This window comes from Podarcis bocagei (assembly GCF_964188305.1).
Source record: "Podarcis bocagei genome assembly, chromosome: 5".
In the NCBI taxonomy this organism is placed as follows: domain Eukaryota; kingdom Metazoa; phylum Chordata; class Lepidosauria; order Squamata; family Lacertidae; genus Podarcis; species Podarcis bocagei.
Window position 1 is genome coordinate 45,424,551 of NC_138129.1, and position 20,042 is coordinate 45,444,592.

Sequence of the window (20,042 nt, forward strand, 5' to 3'; positions counted from 1 at the left end):
TCCTGTTCACCAAGAAATTTGGTGGCTAAAATAAACTTCCAAGAAATCCTTGAAATCAGCTGAGAGAACATTTGTCTGGCTTTAAATTTGCTATTGCATTGTTTTGCTGTTCTGTTGTTTGACACCTTGGGCTCCTTTGGGGGGAAGGCAAGACAGAACTTTAAATAAAGAATGATGGTGGTGATGATGAAAATGGCAGGAAAGTCAATTTTCTTTCTTTCTCAAAATCAAGTGTTACGTTGACTATTGAGATATGAGGGTAACCAACAAAATGGTTACATAAACGCAGGCTTATCAGCCTTGAAGCTACTGGTACTCTCTATCTTAGTTGGTCAAGGTCCCAAGGTCTCAAAGTCATTAACCTTAACCTAGAAGTCAACAGCTCCAATAGAAATGGGTGAAGTGAGCTCCACCTTCTCAAACCCTGGGATCACACCTCCTGCTACCAAGAGGTGCACCTGCATACAGGTGCATGCAGACAAATGTGATTACATTATTTCTATGGCACCATTTCGTTTTGGGCTTGCAAGCAAAATCTGCCATCGCTCCTTCTTTCATCTCAAGTTGTCATGACTAGCAACATATTTCAATAGGTCCACTAAACACTATGGTTTATGCTGAACACAAGCTACAGTATTGATTCATAAAAATAAATTCCACTACTTTCAGTGTCAGTAATTTGGGACAACCTAAAACCAGTCTTACTTACTTACTTACTTACTTACTTACTTACTTACTTATTGCAAGAATTAATCTGTTTAACCTTTAATTGCCTCTATTTGAAGCAAAATATTAGCTAGATAGCCAACATTATTTGATTTTGTATTAGACACCCACTTTGTATTGCCATTGTTAAAGACAGGTTCTGGAGCTTGTTATTCTGCAACTCAACTAAGAATCTCTTTCCTACTGGACCATTTCATTGGCTTTAACCTGTTATGTCCTCTCCCTACTCTTTGAAGGAAATGCTGCTTTAAAATGCTACACTGATACTTTCGGGGGGGGGGGGACAGGACAGAATGTGAAAAAATTATGACATCAGCCGAGGGCTCAAATATAGATGCTGCTACACCAGAAAAGTTTAAAAGCTAGAGGTGCATTCTTCAATGCTATGGAGAGGTAGCAGATGTCTATGAGATTCAAGGAGAATGGACAATCAGTTCCCATGCAAGACCAGTCATATAAAACAAAGGACTCAGTTTGGCTTATGCAGGCACCATTTTATTATGAACTGAAAAAATAAACTATTTTCACTATTTGTGTATATCTGGCTAACATTTTAAATCGCCCAAAAACCTAACCAGTGACCAAAAATATATAAATGTATAAATATACAACTGTCTTTATTTACATTTGTACATACAAGTATATCAGCAGGATTGACAGTGAAAGAGTTTTTTGGCAAATGAAAATGGATAACAACAGTTTTTCCCCAAGATCTCCATGGACAGAATAATTTGATATGTGAAAGACTTTCCTTTCCTTTTTTTTTTAATGGCAGGGGAAAGCAATGCAGCTTATCTTCTAGAACCTGTGGTCCTCAATGTTTTTGGACTACAACACTCATCATTCCTCACCATAAGGCTGATGGAAGTTGGGGGTCCAATATCTGGAGCACCAGAGTTTGTTCATCCCAGCAATAGAAAGATTCACAGCACCAACAGACAGCAAATGTTGCACTCGCCAAAATCTGTGAATCCATTTAGGCTCACAGGCTACACTGAAGGAAAGGGAATGAGATATCAATAAAAGCTGCTTGGATATTACGGAATGAAGGCTGTAGCAAAAAAGACTGTTTAATAAGTGCAAGCTCTTGGGATATTTTGAAAAGAAACTCTGCTAAGTTTATTTCCCTTCCACACCAACCAGTTCTTTAATGCTGGAGCCTTCCTTTCGCTGACTCTGCACCTACAGAGTCGTGGGGAGCCCTCCACATACTGCTGGGATTCCAACTCCCATCAGCCCCAGCCATCATGGCCAGTGGTCAGAGATGGTGAACACTCTAGTCCAACAACTAAAAAGGACCTAGAGGAAAATAGCTGATCATTTGGGGCAACTCTACATATTTAAAGGGCACCATGACTTTCTAATGTCTCTTAATGAGCTAGAAGAGCAGTGAATTATCTGGCAAATCAGCAGAGGAATAGGTGAAGAGGAATCTAAAGGATTTTGTTACCAGCTAACTTAACTGGGTAGATGAAGAGATAGTGCTATTAAACCAGTATTTTCCACAGGTATGAGCAATGCAGAGCAGATGTATACAGAGATTTAGAGAGCAGCTGCTGTAATTTGCACTTGCACTAGAGAGGTGCTGCAAACAAATCATAACAGGATATTAACTGAGCTCCGAGTATTTCCAAACGGGCCCATTGTGAACCTACAAAGCTACAGCACAATTCTGCTTTTACATGGCATAATTTGCAGTTCGTGTTTAGCATCACATTTTGGAAGCCCTTCTTACTAGTGTTGCTGTGGTTAAAGTGGATTGATGCTAATTTGAATTGTTACTCACCAAACAGAATAGTAAAGTTATCACCAGAGACCAACTAGCACAACCCAACTAGCACAAACCAATTAAGACTATCTTCCAAACAACTGCTATAGCTAACCAGGAGTGCATCCAAACAACTGTTTCAAATCATGTTTTGGAGGTTAGTGCTAACCACAGTCTACCTGACTGAGACATCATGTCAAACAATGGTTAGAGGAAACACAAGAAATAGAGGCACCTGAAGGGTTAAGACTGAGAGTAAGAGCTGCAGTATATTCTCAACTCTCCAAACCATAGCCTGGATAATCAAGGTGTGACATCTGAACCAGGTTTCTTTAGGCAATCTCACTGTTCTTTATTTCCTTCCAGAAGCGGATGATATAAAACTAAATCCCCAAAAGGTAATCAGAAACTTTGGAGAAGAAAAAGCAAGGTGCGGTCTTTTTCTTTTTTCCTTTTCAATCAAATATTTTAGGAAAGTGTACTGATAGGCATATAATACAAATAGCAAGGGACACTTGAAGATGGAGTCAGCGAGTGATGCAGTGAGTCTACTGCTACATCCTGGCCAGGGTGGAAGGTGTTGGGGGAAGAGAGTAGTTTCTCGCTTCTCTCTGCTGACGGCAGACTGAAGTAGAGGCAACCATGCACATTCCTAACACACCCACCCACATACCCAGCCATCAACATCAAGCAGGGTGGACAGCTTATAATTGCATTCTGGGTGGCATTTTTTCCGTGTCTCCTATCACAGACAGAAATACAGCCTTTGTCAACGTTGCTTGGAGACAAGAGGATGGTAGAAAAACTGCTGCTGTATTGCTGAGGAGAATATAAATCTAAGACTTTGAGCCAATGCACAGGCAATATGATTCTAAACAAATAACTCTCTCATCCAGGTAAAACAAGATCCGCAATCAACATGCACTTGTAAAAAGTGAGTTGTCTTGTGCTGTCAAGCATTGCAGATCTGCTGGGATGTTTCTCTTCTTGCTCTGCCACCATCAAATTTCTCTGCTCAGCTCTCCCGACAATTCAAACCAGAGATAAGATCAGACCAAACCCTCAGCTCCAAGCACACAGAGACTTTAGAAATTGTGTGGTTCTGAACGGTTTTGTCTTTTGCAAAGGCACAACAGTGAATATCCAGCTGATGCCCTTGGCTACCCCTCATCCAAACATGTCATATTTAGCAAGGTGGTGTGGCATGAATCCCAGGATGAGTAGCACATATGAAAGGCAAGCAGAGATGAGAGATGATTCTCCTTCTGAAGATCCAGGAGACCTGGCAAAAGGTGAGGAAGTATTTTGCATTTCCTGCTAATCTGTCTGCAGTCCTCAAAAAAAGAAGGTACACTTGAGGATGGCAAGAGATGCTGTAGGTACTGCAAGCTGCAATGCTGTTCCCTGGAAGAGACAGATAGATTTCCATGTTTCTAGGTGAGCATTTCAGACTTCACCTTAAGTTATATAACAAACTGTTGGGGAGAAAAGGACCTGAACCAAAGAGACTGCTTTTCCATTTGTCCCTCAACCAGCAGAATCTTTCTGCCTTTCCCATGCCACATCTCAGCAGTTGCAAGGACCACAGGAGGTCCAAAAGCTTCCTCCTATCCCACCCATCATCTTGCCACAGTTCACTTCTTCCTACGGATTTTGGGCTTCTTCACTGGGCGAAGATAGGGATTGTCTATCAAGTTCTCATCTCCATTCCGGCTGCCAGAAAGCGAGGTGTTGTGCTGTAATACCGATGCATTCTCCTTCTCAGCTCCTGGGTCATCCTGGCAGGTAAGACAAGATGTGAACAATGTCAGGGTCTCAGCCGGCAAATCAGCACACACAGGAACAAGCAAGGCAGAAAGCAACAAGGACATGCAGGAGACAAACCAGCGAGCAATCAACGTTGGCACACAGAAGAGTTGGTGCCCTCTGCTGGCAGGCAACAAAAACGTGTTATGGAATTCAAAATGAATTTTCCTAAACTTTGAAGATTCAGGCATTATCCTGAACAAGGGATCACAGCGAGGGTTCGGGGCAAGGGGATACATGCACCACCCCACTATATTTATCCCATCCACGTTCTGTTCCTACCACCGATGATGAGCAACTGAATTGGGGTGAGGCATTGGCCTAATTGTTCCAGCAACAAGGACATGGCTCCTCTTCTCCCCATCCCACCCCTTGCAAAGTTTCACAGCCTTCTATGGATGCGAACATTTGCTGAGAAGCGAGTGCATTTCACAGGAGGAGCCCACACTTGCCTTCTGCCCCAAGCATATTCTGAAACCAGAACTATGTACATAAAATGCATTTGCCCAACAAATGCCATTTGCACTTAAGTGACCATTTAATACAGTGGTGCCCCACAAGACGAATGCCTTGCAAGACGAAAAACTCGCTAGACGAAAGAGTTTTCCGAGTCGTTCCGCAAGACGAATTTCCCTATGGGCTTGCTTCGCAAGACGAAACGTCTTGTGAGTTCTTGCGAGTTTGTTTCCTTTTTCTTAAAGCCGCTAAGCCGTTAATAGCCGCTAATAGCCGCTAAACCGCTAATAGCCGCTAAACCGCTAATAGCCGTGCTTCGCAAGACGAAAAAACCGCAAGACGAAGAGACTCGCGGAACGGATTAATTTCGTCTTGCGAGGCACCACTGTACAGTGTTTCCAGGAATCTGGAGCCAACGTCACGCTGAATCAAACCGAGTCTCTAGGCTCTACCGTGCTCACGTGCAAGGGGAGGTTCTCTGTGTCTGTCTGATCATCTTGTTCGGATGAATCCGTCTCCTCCATCTGCTGCATCTCCAATTCAGAAGGAAGCAGAGCTGTCAGGTAGGGTATTGAAAAAGGCCTGGCGGCTATCACTAGGGATAAAGAAGAAGACATGATCTCAGATACTGAGATCCATCTCTCAGGTGTCCGGCCTAAAAGGCTGGAAGTGAGAGAAAACGCAAAGAAAACCATGGACTATTGAGATTTATTTCCTATTATGCATGCTTTCAAGGTCAAGGAAAAAGTTATGCCGTAAACCTGTTACCGCCAGCAGCCTACAAGTAAAGATGTCACCAACTGTGGTAACTATGTGAAAGTTTATGGCAAAGTTACAACAATGTCATACTGCATATTTGTAATTTGCCTTATTGCAAATGCAGCTCATTTAAGGAGGGTTCATTTACAATATAGGACAGCCCAAAGGCCAATCTGGTGCCTGTGAGATGTTTTGGACCCTGCTGGCCCTCCAAAACATCTGGAGGGGGCTAGTTGGTGGGTGAAGGCTGCGCTAGACACACAGCATCTTACTTGAAACAAGGTGCCCTGCCACTGGATTGATTGTCTTACAAGGGAAGGTGCTGACATCATCCTTGAAAAGACTTTGTGTCTCTCCTGTCTTTGCCATGAAGCGTGTCAGAGCTCTTTCAACATCCCGTCTCTGAGAAGCAGCCTTTTCCCGCAGGATCTGATAATCCGACACAGGCTCCCGGTACGTCTGTAAGGCAAAGAGAGGGAGGCGACAATGACTATACACAGACTTCAAATACACAGACTTCAGTATTGCTTAGAGTCACTGGGGGCAATCCAGCTATTCCAGTGCAGTTAAGTTCACATCTATCCAGTAGACAACCAAATCTTCCTATTTAGAATCATTTTCAGAAATAACGGAAAAGGAATAGCTCAGTGGACTTAAAGCAGTGGTCATCCACAAAGGCTGAAAGTGTCTCACAACAACTTGTCTACCATCTCTGGTCAGTTTTTTTAAGCAAGGCAGACCTACAGGGCGGTAGTGGCGCCCACCCTGTGGAACGCCCTCCCATCAGATGTCAAAACGATAAACAACTACCTGACATTCAGAAGACCTCTTAAGGCAGCCCTGTTCAGGGAAGTTTTTAATGTATGATATTTTAGTGTTTTTTGGTTTCTATGGAAGCCACCCAGAGTGGCTGGGGAAACCCAGCCAGATGGGCGGGGTACAAATAATAAATTATTATTATTATTATTATTATTATTATTATTATTATTATTATTATTATTACTTACTGGTGTCTTGATGTAAGTGTGAGGATCCGGAAACTCTGGGAAGTGACCAGGGATATGGGATGGGTGAGGCTTGTTCTGTCCGGCCGTCAGGGCTTTTGGAGTCACGGGCTGATTTGTTACAGGTGCTGCAATTGGAAAGAGAATTTCGGTCATGGCAGCCTCTGCCACAGTGGTATCAGCCGAGTTTAAGAGGGAGGCAATCTCTGTTCAACTTAGCGCAACCGATATAACAAATCTATTTAGGCCAGAGCTGGGCAAGCTTTTTTCTGCCTATGCCTGCACTCCTCAGGCAGGAATGGGGAACTTCAGGCCTGGTGCCCTCCAAGTTTGTATAGGAGGCTCTTGGGACTCAGTCCAGGCTATGCACACTCTCCTCAAACCACACCCCTCACTGGCTCAGCTCTGCACCCTCCTCAAGTGCTTTTGCCTGGCTGGATTGTGTCCTTGAGCTGCAAGAATGCCTCTTGCTTGCCTGGATGGAATATGGAGAGATGTGTGAAGTGTTTGTGTATGTAGAAACCTCTGGCATCTGTGTGCCTGGAATGCAGCCTACTGAACAAAGGTAAGAGTGACATCAATTGCTTCCCTCACTTTTGGTCTCTGGCCCTTAAAGCCTTAAACATTTCACTGAAACCAAATGTGTGTGATTATAGCACTGCAGCCAAAATTTCACTTCAGTCACTGGAACTCTGTTTCAGTATATATTTACCTACAGATATGGCATAACTCAAAAATACTAAGACTTTGCAAAGGAGGAACAAGCCTTGGGTTACTTTGTTCTCATTCAAGGCCCAAGTCACACGCAACACATTTATTTAGAATCAAGTTCCACATATTTCAACAGAGCCTACTCCCCAGCTAAGTGTGCTTAAAACTGCCATCTAAGATGTGCTTCTTAAGAAATGTTTAATGAAATAGTGATCATGCAATAGCTTCAGCAGCCATGCAACATACAATTGGCAGAATACTAAATAAAACTGAGTTTCAGTCTGTGATAAAAGCTAACAAGAACATCTTAAAGGGATTCACAGAGCCTAAATTGAAAAATAGTGAACTGCTTCGCCAACTGAATAAGTCTGTTGCAGAAACCACTCCTTTCCCTGCTGAGAATATGGAATATGAAAAAGATATGGGCCCAACACAATTCCAAAGCAACAGAGCACATGTCCCAATAGTAATAGCCAAAGTTCCTTTTACAAAGTTAAGTATGAATGAAATAAAATGCATGCAAGAGTTCACATACGGGCAGTGATCACCATCCGCTGGGACCGTTTGGCGTATGCAGGGAGTGTTTCCACATTAAAGCCTGAAACAGAAGAAAGCAAAGAAGCCTAAAACAAAAGAAAGGAAAAGTCATTCTAGCAAGCCAATCCACGGTGCAATCTTAACTCATCCACCACTGAAGCCCTGGCACTATGGCTACACTATGTGGGGAGGGAAGTATCAATTAATTCACCAGCATTTGCTCTCCCTTCTCTGATTCTAGAGGGATCCAGACAGAATAGCAGATAGGTTTACTTGAATATATATTCAAAAGAATGAATGAGTGCCTAAAACACAGAATGGGTCGAATGGAGGTACGCCATCCACAGTAAGGAGGAAGATGAGGTGGTGGATGGATTGAACTTTCCTCTGCACAAAGAGGTGACATGGAGCTTCAATAGCAGGAAAAGGGGTTGGGCAGTAGGACTCTGGTATCCTTCCCAAAGATTCCCAAAGGATAGCAACCCATCTTTCATGCTCAATGGATCAAGCATCCAATCAATGGTACGTCCACTGTAGGAGCAATAGCTGTATCTGCTCAATGACTACACTTACACAATCCCTTCTGACCTCTCTGCAACTGCCATGCCTGTACCATGTAATCCTGACACTCACCCATTTCAACTAAGGTGACGACAATATCTGAAAGGGTCGGCTGAGTCCTCGCAGTATGTTCACAGAAAGATTTGGCACTCCTCCCAATTTCTGAAATGTCTGGCAAAGCAAAAATCACCACAGAACTGAGAGTCAAGATATATCATCACATGCTCACCTTAGCACTATTCTGAATTTACGGAAGCTGAATCTCTAGAGACCATCATCCATCCATAGCATTTAGATTGCAGAGGAAGTGGGGGGAATAGAAACCTAGTATTCTACTGTGGAGTGCTCAGCATTTTTTAGAAAATGAATCCTTTTCCTCCAAGAAAATAGTAAGGAATATATAAAACAAGACTTGGTAATGGTGTGTGTGTCATATTCTAGGTCAGGCTTCCTCAACCTCGGCCCTCCAAATGTTTTGAGACTACAATTCCCATCATCCCTGACCACTGGTCCTGCTAGCTAGAGATCATGGGAGTTGTAGGCCAAAAACATCTGGAGAGCCGAGGTTGAGGAAGCCTGTTCTAGGTTTTAAGAACAGGAGTAAGGGAGAAGGTCAAGATATTTGATGCCATTTGCTACTTGCCACCACCAAACAAACAGGAATGTGAAAGAAATACATGAAACTTGGACACCTACATGAAAGCAAAGCAACACCATGCGTTCCTATTCCAAACCGCTTATGTTTCCCAGTGGAAATCAAGATCACAGTTCTCCTACTTTGTTAAATAATGTCAAGCAATCGCCAAAGGGCTTCAGTTGCTCAAAACAGAGTTTTGGCAGTGAAACTGGTATGCAGGGTCATGCTGTCTACTTGATGGCAAGCACGTCAAATGGCAGCTCCAAAATTGTTGCAGCACCACACAGAAGGTGAAAGTGCTGCCAAACATCTCCCTTTCAAGCCGCTCCTGAAGAAGCAGAGCCCCCATTTTGGTCAGCTCCTCCTGCAGAAATTGCAAATGCCTGTGTCTGTTATTGTCATTAGTGGGGAGGGCTAAAGCTAATGTGCCTAATACTAGCAGTGGAAGTTTCTCAGTATTACACAGTTGGGGATACTCACAGCTCTGGAGCATCTCTGTCATGGTCTCCACAGCAGCCTTCTCAGAGCTCTCAAACCCAGCCTCTGTCAGCAACGAACTAACCACCACTTGAAGGGTCCTCCTTCGAGCCAAATAGTAGTTATCTGCCGGGGTTGAAGAGTGTTTGCCACCTGATCGCTGCTGGAACCAAACCCAAACAAGGAGGATGTGATTAGTAAAGGGAGCACATAAATAAGGAGCATGCTGAGTTGTCAACAACGCCACTTAGGGTGGAATTCAACACTGTGCTATTATAAATGTTCCATTTGCACGAGTGTACAGTGGTGCTTAATTCGTTCCGGAGGTCTGTTCTTAACCTGAGACACGCTTTCGCTAATGGCGCCTCCCACTGCTGCCACGCTACCACCACACAATTTCCGTTCTCATCCTGGGGCAAAGTTCGCAACCCAAGGTAACTACTTCTGGGTTAGCAGAGTTTGTAACCTGAAGAGTTTGTAACCCGAGGTACCATTGTATCAGCTTGCCAAATGGAATGATCCTCCTTCCACTGGCTGCTTCACAAGCCTATTTCAGGAGCACCGGGGGTGGGGGGGAGAAAGCCCACTGTGCAAGTTGAAGCCCTTGCACTAACAGTGTTCGTTATGTGAATCCCACCCTCAGTTACCGCTAAACATGTCTCAAATGGGTCCTTCTCCCAAAGTCCAACATGTGCTCTCATGTCCCACTTCTGACAGTGCTCTCTCTACTTTCCAAGCGTGCAAAATTAGCAAGGAATTAGCCTCATGCTTACTCATGGGAACAGGTGTGCAAAAGCAACATCCCTGATTTCTCCAGTTAAAGAGGATCTCAAGCAGCAGCTTTCAGAATTGCCTTTCCCTTCCGCCAGCGACCCCCGCCTTGGGTAGATGTGTTGCGTCAGGGGGACATAGTACTGGGCAGGCAAGGTGAAGAAATGGCATGGTTCAATATAAGTCAGCTTCCGGAAAGGGGGAAGAAGATAGGGGGGAACGCGTGTGTCCAGACGTGACCTCAAGATTCGTGCACAGTTCTCGTGATCTTAGAAATTGGTGTTTTTGCGCGCATGTTTTGGGTGGCCACCTGCTTGCACCGTTATCTGGCTTTCTGCAAGCGCAGAATCGCAGAAGAGGGAATGGAAAGGCGCTGCCCCCGAAACCCAGAGAGGTCTGAAAGTGATCGGCAGCAAGCAATGGCGCCCCGCAAATCAAGAGGCGCCCGTCTCCCACCCAGAACCTCCCCCTTCCTCGGTGTCCTGACGCCGCCCCGCGCTGTCCTGAGAGCCTGCGGCGGGCACCTGGTGACCACAGAGCGGGCCCGCAGGTGGGTCGTGCCCTCCCCTCCAAAAGGGCTCCGGAGCCCCAGCCTTACCGTGCCCGAGCTACTAGAGCCGCCGGTCCCCGTGTCCGCCATCTTGGATCCATGGGAGGATGCGCGCATGCGCCTCTACGAACAGCACGGTGGGAGTTGTAGTTCGCGGTGAGGCGGCACTGTGGCGCTCCCCTCTGTAACTACTATTGATCGGGAGGGTTAAGGGTTGGTCCAGCAGGCGTCCCCGCAGGTAGCGGTTATAGTTGCCCTGTCAGAGAAATTGGGGAGGGGGGCACAGGCAAGAAGGGCCGCAGGCAGCTGTAAGCAACCCGAGCAGCGAAACGTTTCTGAGACGGTGAAGCAAAAGTGATCCTGCATAAGCATGACAACGAAGAGGGTTTTGGTTTTTTTGCATCCATAAAAAAATTTTGGACTATGCCTCAGATGCCTGCAGTGTTTTCCTCCTCACGTGGCCGAGTGCGTGCGCTTCAGAGGTGTCGTAAACAATAATTTACTGTAAGCAGATGAAAACATTAGCAGGATTTTAATTTCACTTGTAACGTGACAAATATTTTGGATAATATGGATGGATATAAAATATAGAGTACGGAATGATATGCAGTTGAAAATGTTGACAATAGGACCCATGGAGGGGGTGGGGGGGAAGTCTCGAGATGCAGAGAATTCTCTATACATGGGTAAGTATTTGGTATCGTTATCAATTTATATCTGTAAAATCAAATAAAAATGATTTTTTTTTAAAGGGGGTTGTAAACGTAGGTGGAAGGGGGCAGAGAAATCTAAAATGTGCAGCCTGTGAGTTGTTTTGTGCAACTCAGATGACTGTTATGTACTGAGTTGAATAGGATCCAAAATGCAGCAGTCTGATTGGTCCTAGAGCAATAGGATTCAGAATGCAGCAGTCTGATTGGTCCTAGACAATGCAGCAGTATGATTGGTCCGCAGGAGCCACCCAATCCAGCTCTAGGTGAAAGTGAATCCACAACCTGATTGGCCTCCAGGAGAATCCCAGAATTAGCCAATCACGTGCGGCCCATTGTGTAAATAATGTATATAAAGCAGATATTGTGGGGGAACTTCCATTCCTCCTCACCACTATGAGCTGAATAAAGAGCATGAAATCCAATCTCGACTCCGAGTATATTTCAGTGACATTAGACAGTAGTGAAGTAAACCTGCTAGTGCTGAAGGAGGCTCAGAACTTCACTGTATTTTTTGCTTCAACAAACTAATGCAGCTACTCCTATGGAAATTATCACTCTTAATATTGTAGGCATGGTTGGGTTTAGGAGCCATGCACACAGCACAGCAGAAGAGGTAAAGTGCACAAAAACAGTTGTCTAAATAAATATTTCTCATGTTAGAAGTTCACATTTTATCACATCTATATACATTCCCTGGGGAAATTTCCTTCCTTTCTCCTAATACTAGAATGACCTTTGGGGTCACCCAACTCTACAATTCTGTGAACCCCCTGCGATGCAGGAATCTCAAGTAAAGTATCCATGACAGATGATGACCACCCACCCACCTCTAATGAAACCTCTATATGATGGTCTTCACTAGCTTAAATGGCTTCAAAAGAGGATTTGACAAAATGGCTGGAAACCTGAATAGGGGGACTCTACACTGTAACATGTGGTTAGAACTGTAGGGTTTAAAAGGACCCCAACAGTCATCTAGTCCAACCCCTGTTATGCAGGTCCATACACACAGCAAACTCAGTGCCGATCCTAATGTAGCCAAAATTGCCCCTTCATGCACAAAAATGAGGTAGCAGCAGACTTCAGGAGACCCCACAGTTTGCACAAGTACAAAAAAGTACAGAGTTATGAGTTGAGGGAGGAGAATGGAACGGAGTATCCCATGAGGGATCATGTCTGGCTTGCTGGAACTCTGATCAGGGCCAATACAGATTGCAACATTTTGTTGTAGGTCCTGCCTGCTAATGGCTATTAGCCAATACAGTGGTACCTCTGGTTACGTACTTAATTCGTTCCGGAGGTCCGTTCTTAACCTGAAACTGTTCTTAACCTGAAGCACCACTTTAGCCAATGGGGCCTCCCACTGCCGCCGTGCCGCTAGAGCACAATTTCTGTTCTCATCCTGAAGCAAAGTTCTTAACCCGAGGTACTATTTCTGGGTTAGCAGAGTCTGTAACCTGACGCGTATGTAACCCGAAGTACCACTGTATAGCTAAATGGAATGCCCAGGTTCAAAGAGTGTATATGATGAAGTATCTGTTGCAAGAGGTGCTGTGAGGAGGCAAATATCAGGAGAGGGCTACTGCTTTCATACCATAGTTTCCCCCAAATCATCATCTTTGCCATTGTGGGATACAAATGTACTGTGTTCATTTGTGTTTTTATAATTTTTTATTTACTGAGAGCCTGAAGCAAAAATTTTAGGAGATAATAAACATGCAATTAATCTCTTCTGTAGTGTCTAGACTAATTTGGTTCATGAGTGATAATTTCATTGTTGGTGCCCTTTCTACACACGTTGAGGGAACTTCTATAGACAATATTGAGCTAGATTTACCAATACAGTGGTACCTCTGGTTACGTACTTAATTCGTTCCAGAGGTCCATTCTTAACCTGAAACCATTCTTAACCTGAGGTACCACTTTAGCTAATGGTGCCTCCTGTTGCTGCTGCACCACCGCCACGCAATTTCTGTTCTCATCCTGAGATAAAGTTCTTAACCCGAGGTACTACTTCTGGGTTAGCGGAGTTTGTAACCTGAAGAGTTTGTAACCTGAGATACCACAGTAGTCTAAGGCAGCATAAGGAATCTTTCTGTGTTCAGGAACACAGAAATGTAGGTTCCCAAATGCAGGAAGAAGAGCAAGGTTACTGAATGTGTGGAAGAAAGCCCTCCACATGTATAGTTGTCTGAGCAGGGGTCTTTTCAGCACTGCAGTGAATGTGTGTATATCAGCCTGCCAGTACACTGCTGCCTACCTCTCATGACTATTAAAATGTCTGACTGGGGTTGAGCACCTTTATAGGGTGATCCAAGGCAAAGGTGGACATGGTTCCTGTACTTTTAATGGTTGCACAGAGCAGAGAATTTTGGTATGTGCGGCTTTTAACATTGGGATTAAATAGTAGCTGCACTTCTGGAAGTTTTCTTTTCTTCACATCTTTATGCATGAAAACATCAGTTTAAAGAACTGAGCAGAAGGACTCACAGGTGACAGCAGAAAGGGAAGAATCATAACTTGGTGGAGAGAACATGCTTTGCATGCAAAAGGTCCCAGGCTCAAAACCTGGCATCTGTAGTAGGGCTGGGAAAGATTCCTGCCTGAAACCCATAATAGCTGCTGCCAGTCAGTGTCAATGATACCAAGCTGGATGGATCAGTAGCCTGACTCGGTGTGAGAAATTTCCTGTGTCTCTTTTAGTGCTCTTCCCTGACATGTGTATTGGTGCAACAGTTAAAATGCTTCTGCACCAGAGCCACCTCAGCTCCCAGCTTCCAGCGTGCCAGGCAAAAGGCTCACTCACATAATTTTGACATAAGTGGCAGTGGCTACTTATATATAAATCTAAGAGCCAAGAACAGTCAGTCTCTCCCATAGTCCCTTAGGCTAGTACAGTTGGACGTCTCTATACCACTTGCCAGTAAGAGGATGCATGTTCAGGAGGAATGACGCAAGCAACTGTTTGAATTCTTGAGCTGATCATCCAAACTTATTCAACAAAAACAACAACGTTGTGGTGTCCATCCATCCATTTACCTCTTTTGCTGCATTGTCTCCAATATCCGTTGCTCCTAAGCTGTCAGACTGCATGGGGGGCTCTCAAACCACCATTTGTGAGCTTCTGCAGCGGGTGTGTATAATATTTAAAGCATTAGTATATAAATAGCTTCCACCTCTTGGTTAGATCTCCCAAACACTGGGAATGTTGTGGTGTTGTTTAGTTTTTCAGCATTAATTTTTCTACTTGGTCCCCCCTCCCCTTCAGCTTCACTTTCTCTTCAAAGGTGGTGATGTTTTGATCAAAACTCCACTGAGCATCAAAACTTGTGTGTTTTACAGACTGTGCAACAGGAAACCCACCTCCTACAACCCCTCTGCTCTCCCCACTTCCTGTTCAAGTACAATGCATGTGGCAGAGAAAAGGCGTCACCGAAATGCAGAAATGTAAACAACTGTCAGAACTCAGAAAAATTAAAGGTCTTATACTGTGTTGATTTAAAGCGCAACACCTATTCCAGCCAACACTGATTTCCTGGTCGTGATGGAAGCCAAGAGGATGACCGTGAAAATATAAATTGGAACTTAGGAAATGCTGGATTACTTTTTAAATATATGTACATCTGTATCAAAAGAGTTCTTGGTTGCCAGCTATGAGGTAGGAAGTGATTCCATTTCTTTAAATGTAAATAGCAAAAAAAAGAATTCATGTCCTAAGGGCTTGCTAACGTTTTGCCTTCCAGATGCTATAAACAAGTTGGGGTGGTTAAAATAAGATGTTTTCATGCTGAAATCCAAAGGGATATATACAGTCATGTGGGTAATACTCAGGACCTGAAAGAGTAAATACAGATCTGACTACTGGTTGGTCTGGGATGATATGTTTTATTTTTTAAATCAACTGGCTTTTAAACATACAGCAAAATGTGATTTTTAGAATAGGCATTTCTCATGCATTTTTTGGCTTTACTGTTTGTGGTGTTTTGCTTTTCCTTCCACTGGTGTTGCTTTTTTGGCTTTTGTTATTCTATTATTCCTCCAATATTGGTGCTGTCTTATATTTTGCATCTTGGGTTCCTGGAGCCACATCCTGAGTTCAAAGTGTGTGATTGCATGGGTGCATCTGTGTCAGTCACGGTGTTTACCTGCAAACTTCATAAGCAACCATTTTGAAAAGTATGGTGTGCACACCCACATATATTTTGCATGCCAACTTAGACTGTGATTTATACTTACAGGCACCATCTCAAAGGCATATGTTTATTGTGTTCTGCAATCAGTTCCTGAATGTTGCTCATATCAAACCTAGCCAGTTGGTTGGTGCCACACCAGATCAAACATATATATGTACACATCTAACATTGTTTTTAAAGAGGGGTTACTGTTGCATTGCTTAGAGATGGGTTTTGCTAAAGATTTGTGAGAAATGTTGCAAAGAGGGGCTACAGTTCCATCTCTCGTCTGATGTTGTCAAACGAATTTAAAAGTAATAATCTGAATAACACTGTACCTCTCCTGGCCCAGGGAGATAGGTGTAATTTTCCTTTTTAATATTTGGACAGGGGTCTGGGAGAATCTTGAATCTCTAGTTCATCTGCCAGAGGAGTTCATCTCTAGTTCATCTGTCCAGAGGGCAACCAAAATGGTCAAAGGCCTGGAAACGATGCCTTATGAGGAACGGCTAAGGGAGCTGGGCATGTTTAGCCTGGAGAAGAGGAGGTTAAGGGGTGATATGATAGCCATGTTCAAATATATAAAAGGATGTCATATAGAGGAGGGAGAAAGGTTGTTTTCTGCTGCTCCAGAGAAGCGGACATGGAGCAATGGATCCAAACTACAAGAAAGAAGATTCCACCTAAACATTAGGAAGAACTTCCTGACAGTAAGAGCTGTTCGGCAGTGGAATTTGCTGCCAAGGAGTGTTGTGGAGTCTCCTTCTTTGGAGGTCTTTAAGCAGAGGCTTGACAACCATATGTCAGGAGTGCTCTGATGGTGTTTCCTGCTTGGCAGGGGGTTGGACTCGATGGCCCTTGTGGTCTCTTCCAACTCTATGATTCTATGATTCTATTCTATGCCTATTTGCATCATTATTTTTCCTTCTTATTGGAATCAATCATATAAATTATGTTGCTACACTCTTTCTTTTAGAAGCTTCTATAAATTTACCCCTTAATTTTGGCCAGGCCCTCCTGTCGGTGACCTCTGCATTCAGTAACTGGCAACAACGTCCCTGTATGTTATCATATAAAAACTGTTTGAACTATTCCTTCTGGCTCCTGTCAGTTTTGAATTTTGATTGTTAGATCAGGCATCCCCAACCTTCGGCCCTCCAGATGTTTTGGACTACAATTCCCATCATCCCTGATCACTGGTCCTGTTAGCTAGGGATCATGGGAGTTGTAGGCCAAAACATCTGGAGGGCCACAGGTTGGGGATGCCTACCTTAGATGATGAATTATTTGTTTTTGGTAAAGCCAGTGTGGGGTAGTAGTTAAGAGTGTTGGACCCTGAGCCGATTAGCATTCCATCTGGGACAGGAAGTGAGGATGAAATCCTATCTCCACTTGTTTGGGAGTATGCCCCATTCAACTTAATAGAATTTACTTCTGGGTAGACACATATAGGATTGCACTGTGTGACTCGTTCATTAGTAATCCCACAGCCAAGCTGAGTACTGATTAATGGAAGAAGCCACAAAGAGGAAGCTTCTAATTAAAGAACAGGACCCATGAAAAGTTTTGATAGCATGTTGCTTGTCTGTATTAGACAGCCTGGCACTGCCACTGTATTAAATGGGCTGGGGCTCTCTTGGGTGGATCTCCTCAGAGAAGGCCTGAAAAAGGTTGGGAGGCCAACAGAAGAGAATGCTGGAATGAACTGGCTGGCAACAGTGTCATCTGGATAAAAGGGAGAGAACAAAGGATGGCAGTTCCAGAATAATGGCAAGTGTGGTAGCCACCCTGTTCACTTATCTTCTTCTTTGGCGATCACTCGTGGCTGAGTAAGATTGTCTTCCATAAACACGGTTTTAACAGTGAGTCCGTAAGTGACTGTGGAGGCCAATTCTGGATCCACATGTCCTTCCACAGTGGGCACATAGGTTTCCAGGTGGGAGTTGATCACGGTGCGGATCTGCCAAGCGTGCCTTCCTCTTAGCACGTTTCTCCCTTGCATCCTGAGTTTGAGTGTCTTCAAAGCCCATGACACCTTTGGTAAAGGCTGTTCTCCAACTGAAGCGCTCGCAGGCCAGTGTTTCCCAGTTGTCAGTGTGTATGCTACATTTTTTAAGATTTGCCTTGTCTTTAAACCTCTTTTGTTGACCACCAGCATTACGCTTTCCATTTTTAAGTTTGGAATACTTACGTGCTCTCTGGGTGCTCCAAGACAGGTGTTTATATTGGGATAGGTACTGCTCATGCATATTATATTTTTGCAGCATCCATCAAAATGTCAGCCTGTATTTTTTCATTTAATCTGTATCTATCTTTTCTGCAAAAAATCCATTGAATTAAAAGGAATATGCTGCCATTAACCCATTTGCAATATCCAGATGCCCCTGTCCGGAAGCACTGTCTTTCCCATTCTTTTAATATTTCTTTGCCACAAGGGGGCAGACTTCGACCAGTTAACTGTTCATCTGTTCCTATTTCAACTCAGAAGGAAAGCTTACTGCCACTTGCAAGTAAAAATCTGATTTCATTTTATTAGATTTCTATGCCACTTTTCATTGAAATGAATTCCAAAGCATCTTACAAACAATATATAATAATAACATGATTGAACAGGTAGCCGTGTTGGTATCTGAAGAAGTGTGCATGCCCCCGAAAGCTCATACCAATAACAAAACTAAGTCGGTCTCTAAGGTGCTACTGGAAGGAATTTTTTATGATTTAACATAGTAGAACATCACACATAGAGCATAAATCCTATAGAATAATTAACAAATCATTGCAACCATTAATCTGTACTATCTATAAAACACTGTAAACAAAGCATAGCTCAGTCGGCAGAGCATGAGACCCTTAATCTCAGAGTCCTGGGTTGACCCCCATGTTGAGCAAACGATTCGTGCACTGCAGGGGGTTGGACTAGATGATCCTTGTGGTCCCTTCCAACACTATGATTCTATGATCACAATTAAAGCAAAAATTACATTACATGATTAACAAATCAACGCATCATTTATAATGCATAAAACAACATTAACAAAACAGCAACCAAAAGATAAACGAAGCACTGTTAAGTTCACATACATACTCTCCTCACCCCATGATTCCTAATCTTTCCCTCTATTCATTAAAATACACATTCTCATATGATGCCCATGGCAGCAACTCCCTTTTGATGGTTTCCTGGGCTGAAGATAGGGCAGCACAGGTGAACCAACCACCCCCTGGCGGCAAGCAGTCTCTCTCCCCTCACAGTTTTCGTTAGACTGTGAGCCGGCAACTTGCCCAAGACCACCATGCAGTCAAGCTGCATGAGAGAGCTGGTATTTGAATTTGCACTTCCCATATCCAAGCCCAACAATCCAGCAGCCTCTGCAACCTACACAGTGGCTCTCCTTTGACTTGTGCGATTTTTAATAGCCACCTGGTGCTGATGTGTCACTTACCAGCAGAGCAAAGCAAATTTAGAGTAAATCTGTGTCGGTTCTCTGAGCAGCAGAACAGAATAGGGGACCTGTACAGTTGGCACTGAAAGACCATGCCGGGGTGGGGAACCTGTGGGCAGACATTGCTGGACTCCCACCAGGCCCACGCAGTATGGCCAGTGATTTGAGATGATGGGAGTTGTAATCCAAGCACATTTGTAGAGCCACAAATTAGTTGTCACCAGGCAACAGCATTAACATTCTACCTTTTTATGGTATTCAAACCTCATAAAGCTTCCTAGGTTGACTAATTTCTTTTTTCTCAGTGACCAGACAGCACCCCACATACTGCTGTTCACACATTTCTGCCTTGGGAGCAGGGGGTGAGGGTAAAGATGATGTAACCTTTTCCCCAGCCATGCTCTCTAGTGAATATGCTAAAGTCTCAGCATCTGTACACACCTGGTGTGCAGTTTTCTCAGGACAGATGCTTTTGTTCTCCTTGGACCGTTCTTCTTATTCCTTGACTCAGCACTTCTGTGAACTTGGCTAGGACCCTTCAGCTTATAGTCAGAAACAGACATTTGATCCTGCTCACCTAATGGCTTCTGAAGTCTGAGACATTTTATGTGTTTCGCCACCAAACTCTCTGAGATGTGTTGGGAGTAAAAGTACACAGTCATATTCCTGGTAAATTAGAAAAACGCATCTCGGTTTCTGAGTCACAGCCTCATGTCTAATCAAACAAGCATGTGGACCCACAGCTTTGACAGAAAGCCCCAAGCCTGGACTGCCGAGAACCACTAGAGATTTTTAGTAATTGTATCACATCTGATGGGTGACTCAGAAGATTTGGTTGCCCTGTCTTTTCCCTCTCTCTTCTTCTGCCAAGAACTTTGGAATTTGGAGGTTACAGTGAATGAAATCATCTGGTTGGGAAGAGGTTCTGGTTCTTTTATCTTCTTTTACTTG

The 20,042-nt window shown here is 43.8% G+C and overlaps 2 protein-coding genes across 5 annotated transcripts in view; one reads left to right on the forward strand and one right to left on the reverse strand.

The window, feature by feature from the left end:
• Positions 1 to 1,517: 1,517 nt before the first annotated feature.
• On the reverse strand, positions 1,518 to 10,880 carry TAF8 (TATA-box binding protein associated factor 8; the record flags this gene model as incomplete). 4 transcript variants are annotated; one of them, XM_081195886.1, is made up of 8 exons in its annotated part: positions 1,518 to 4,272; positions 5,218 to 5,351; positions 5,827 to 5,974; positions 6,523 to 6,647; positions 7,766 to 7,828; positions 8,401 to 8,499; positions 9,446 to 9,602; positions 10,812 to 10,880. In XM_081195886.1, 8 exons carry the CDS (start codon positions 10,878 to 10,880, stop codon positions 4,129 to 4,131), a joined length of 939 nt encoding a protein of 312 aa, XP_081052012.1. In that variant the 3' UTR covers positions 1,518 to 4,128. The 4 variants fall into 4 exon arrangements, with proteins under 4 accessions (XP_081052012.1, XP_081052011.1, XP_081052010.1 ...); XM_081195885.1 differs by having other exon boundaries at positions 5,209 to 5,351; XM_081195884.1 differs by having other exon boundaries at positions 5,209 to 5,351; positions 9,446 to 9,605.
• Positions 10,881 to 14,841: 3,961 nt separating this feature from the next.
• Positions 14,842 to 20,042, forward strand: part of CCND3 (cyclin D3) — an 82,848-nt gene continuing 77,647 nt past the window's right edge. The window contains exon 1 of the mRNA XM_081195892.1: positions 14,842 to 15,134. Within this exon, the coding sequence (XP_081052018.1) occupies positions 15,069 to 15,134 (66 nt within the window). The 5' untranslated portion in view covers positions 14,842 to 15,068. The remainder of the gene's footprint in view (positions 15,135 to 20,042) is intronic.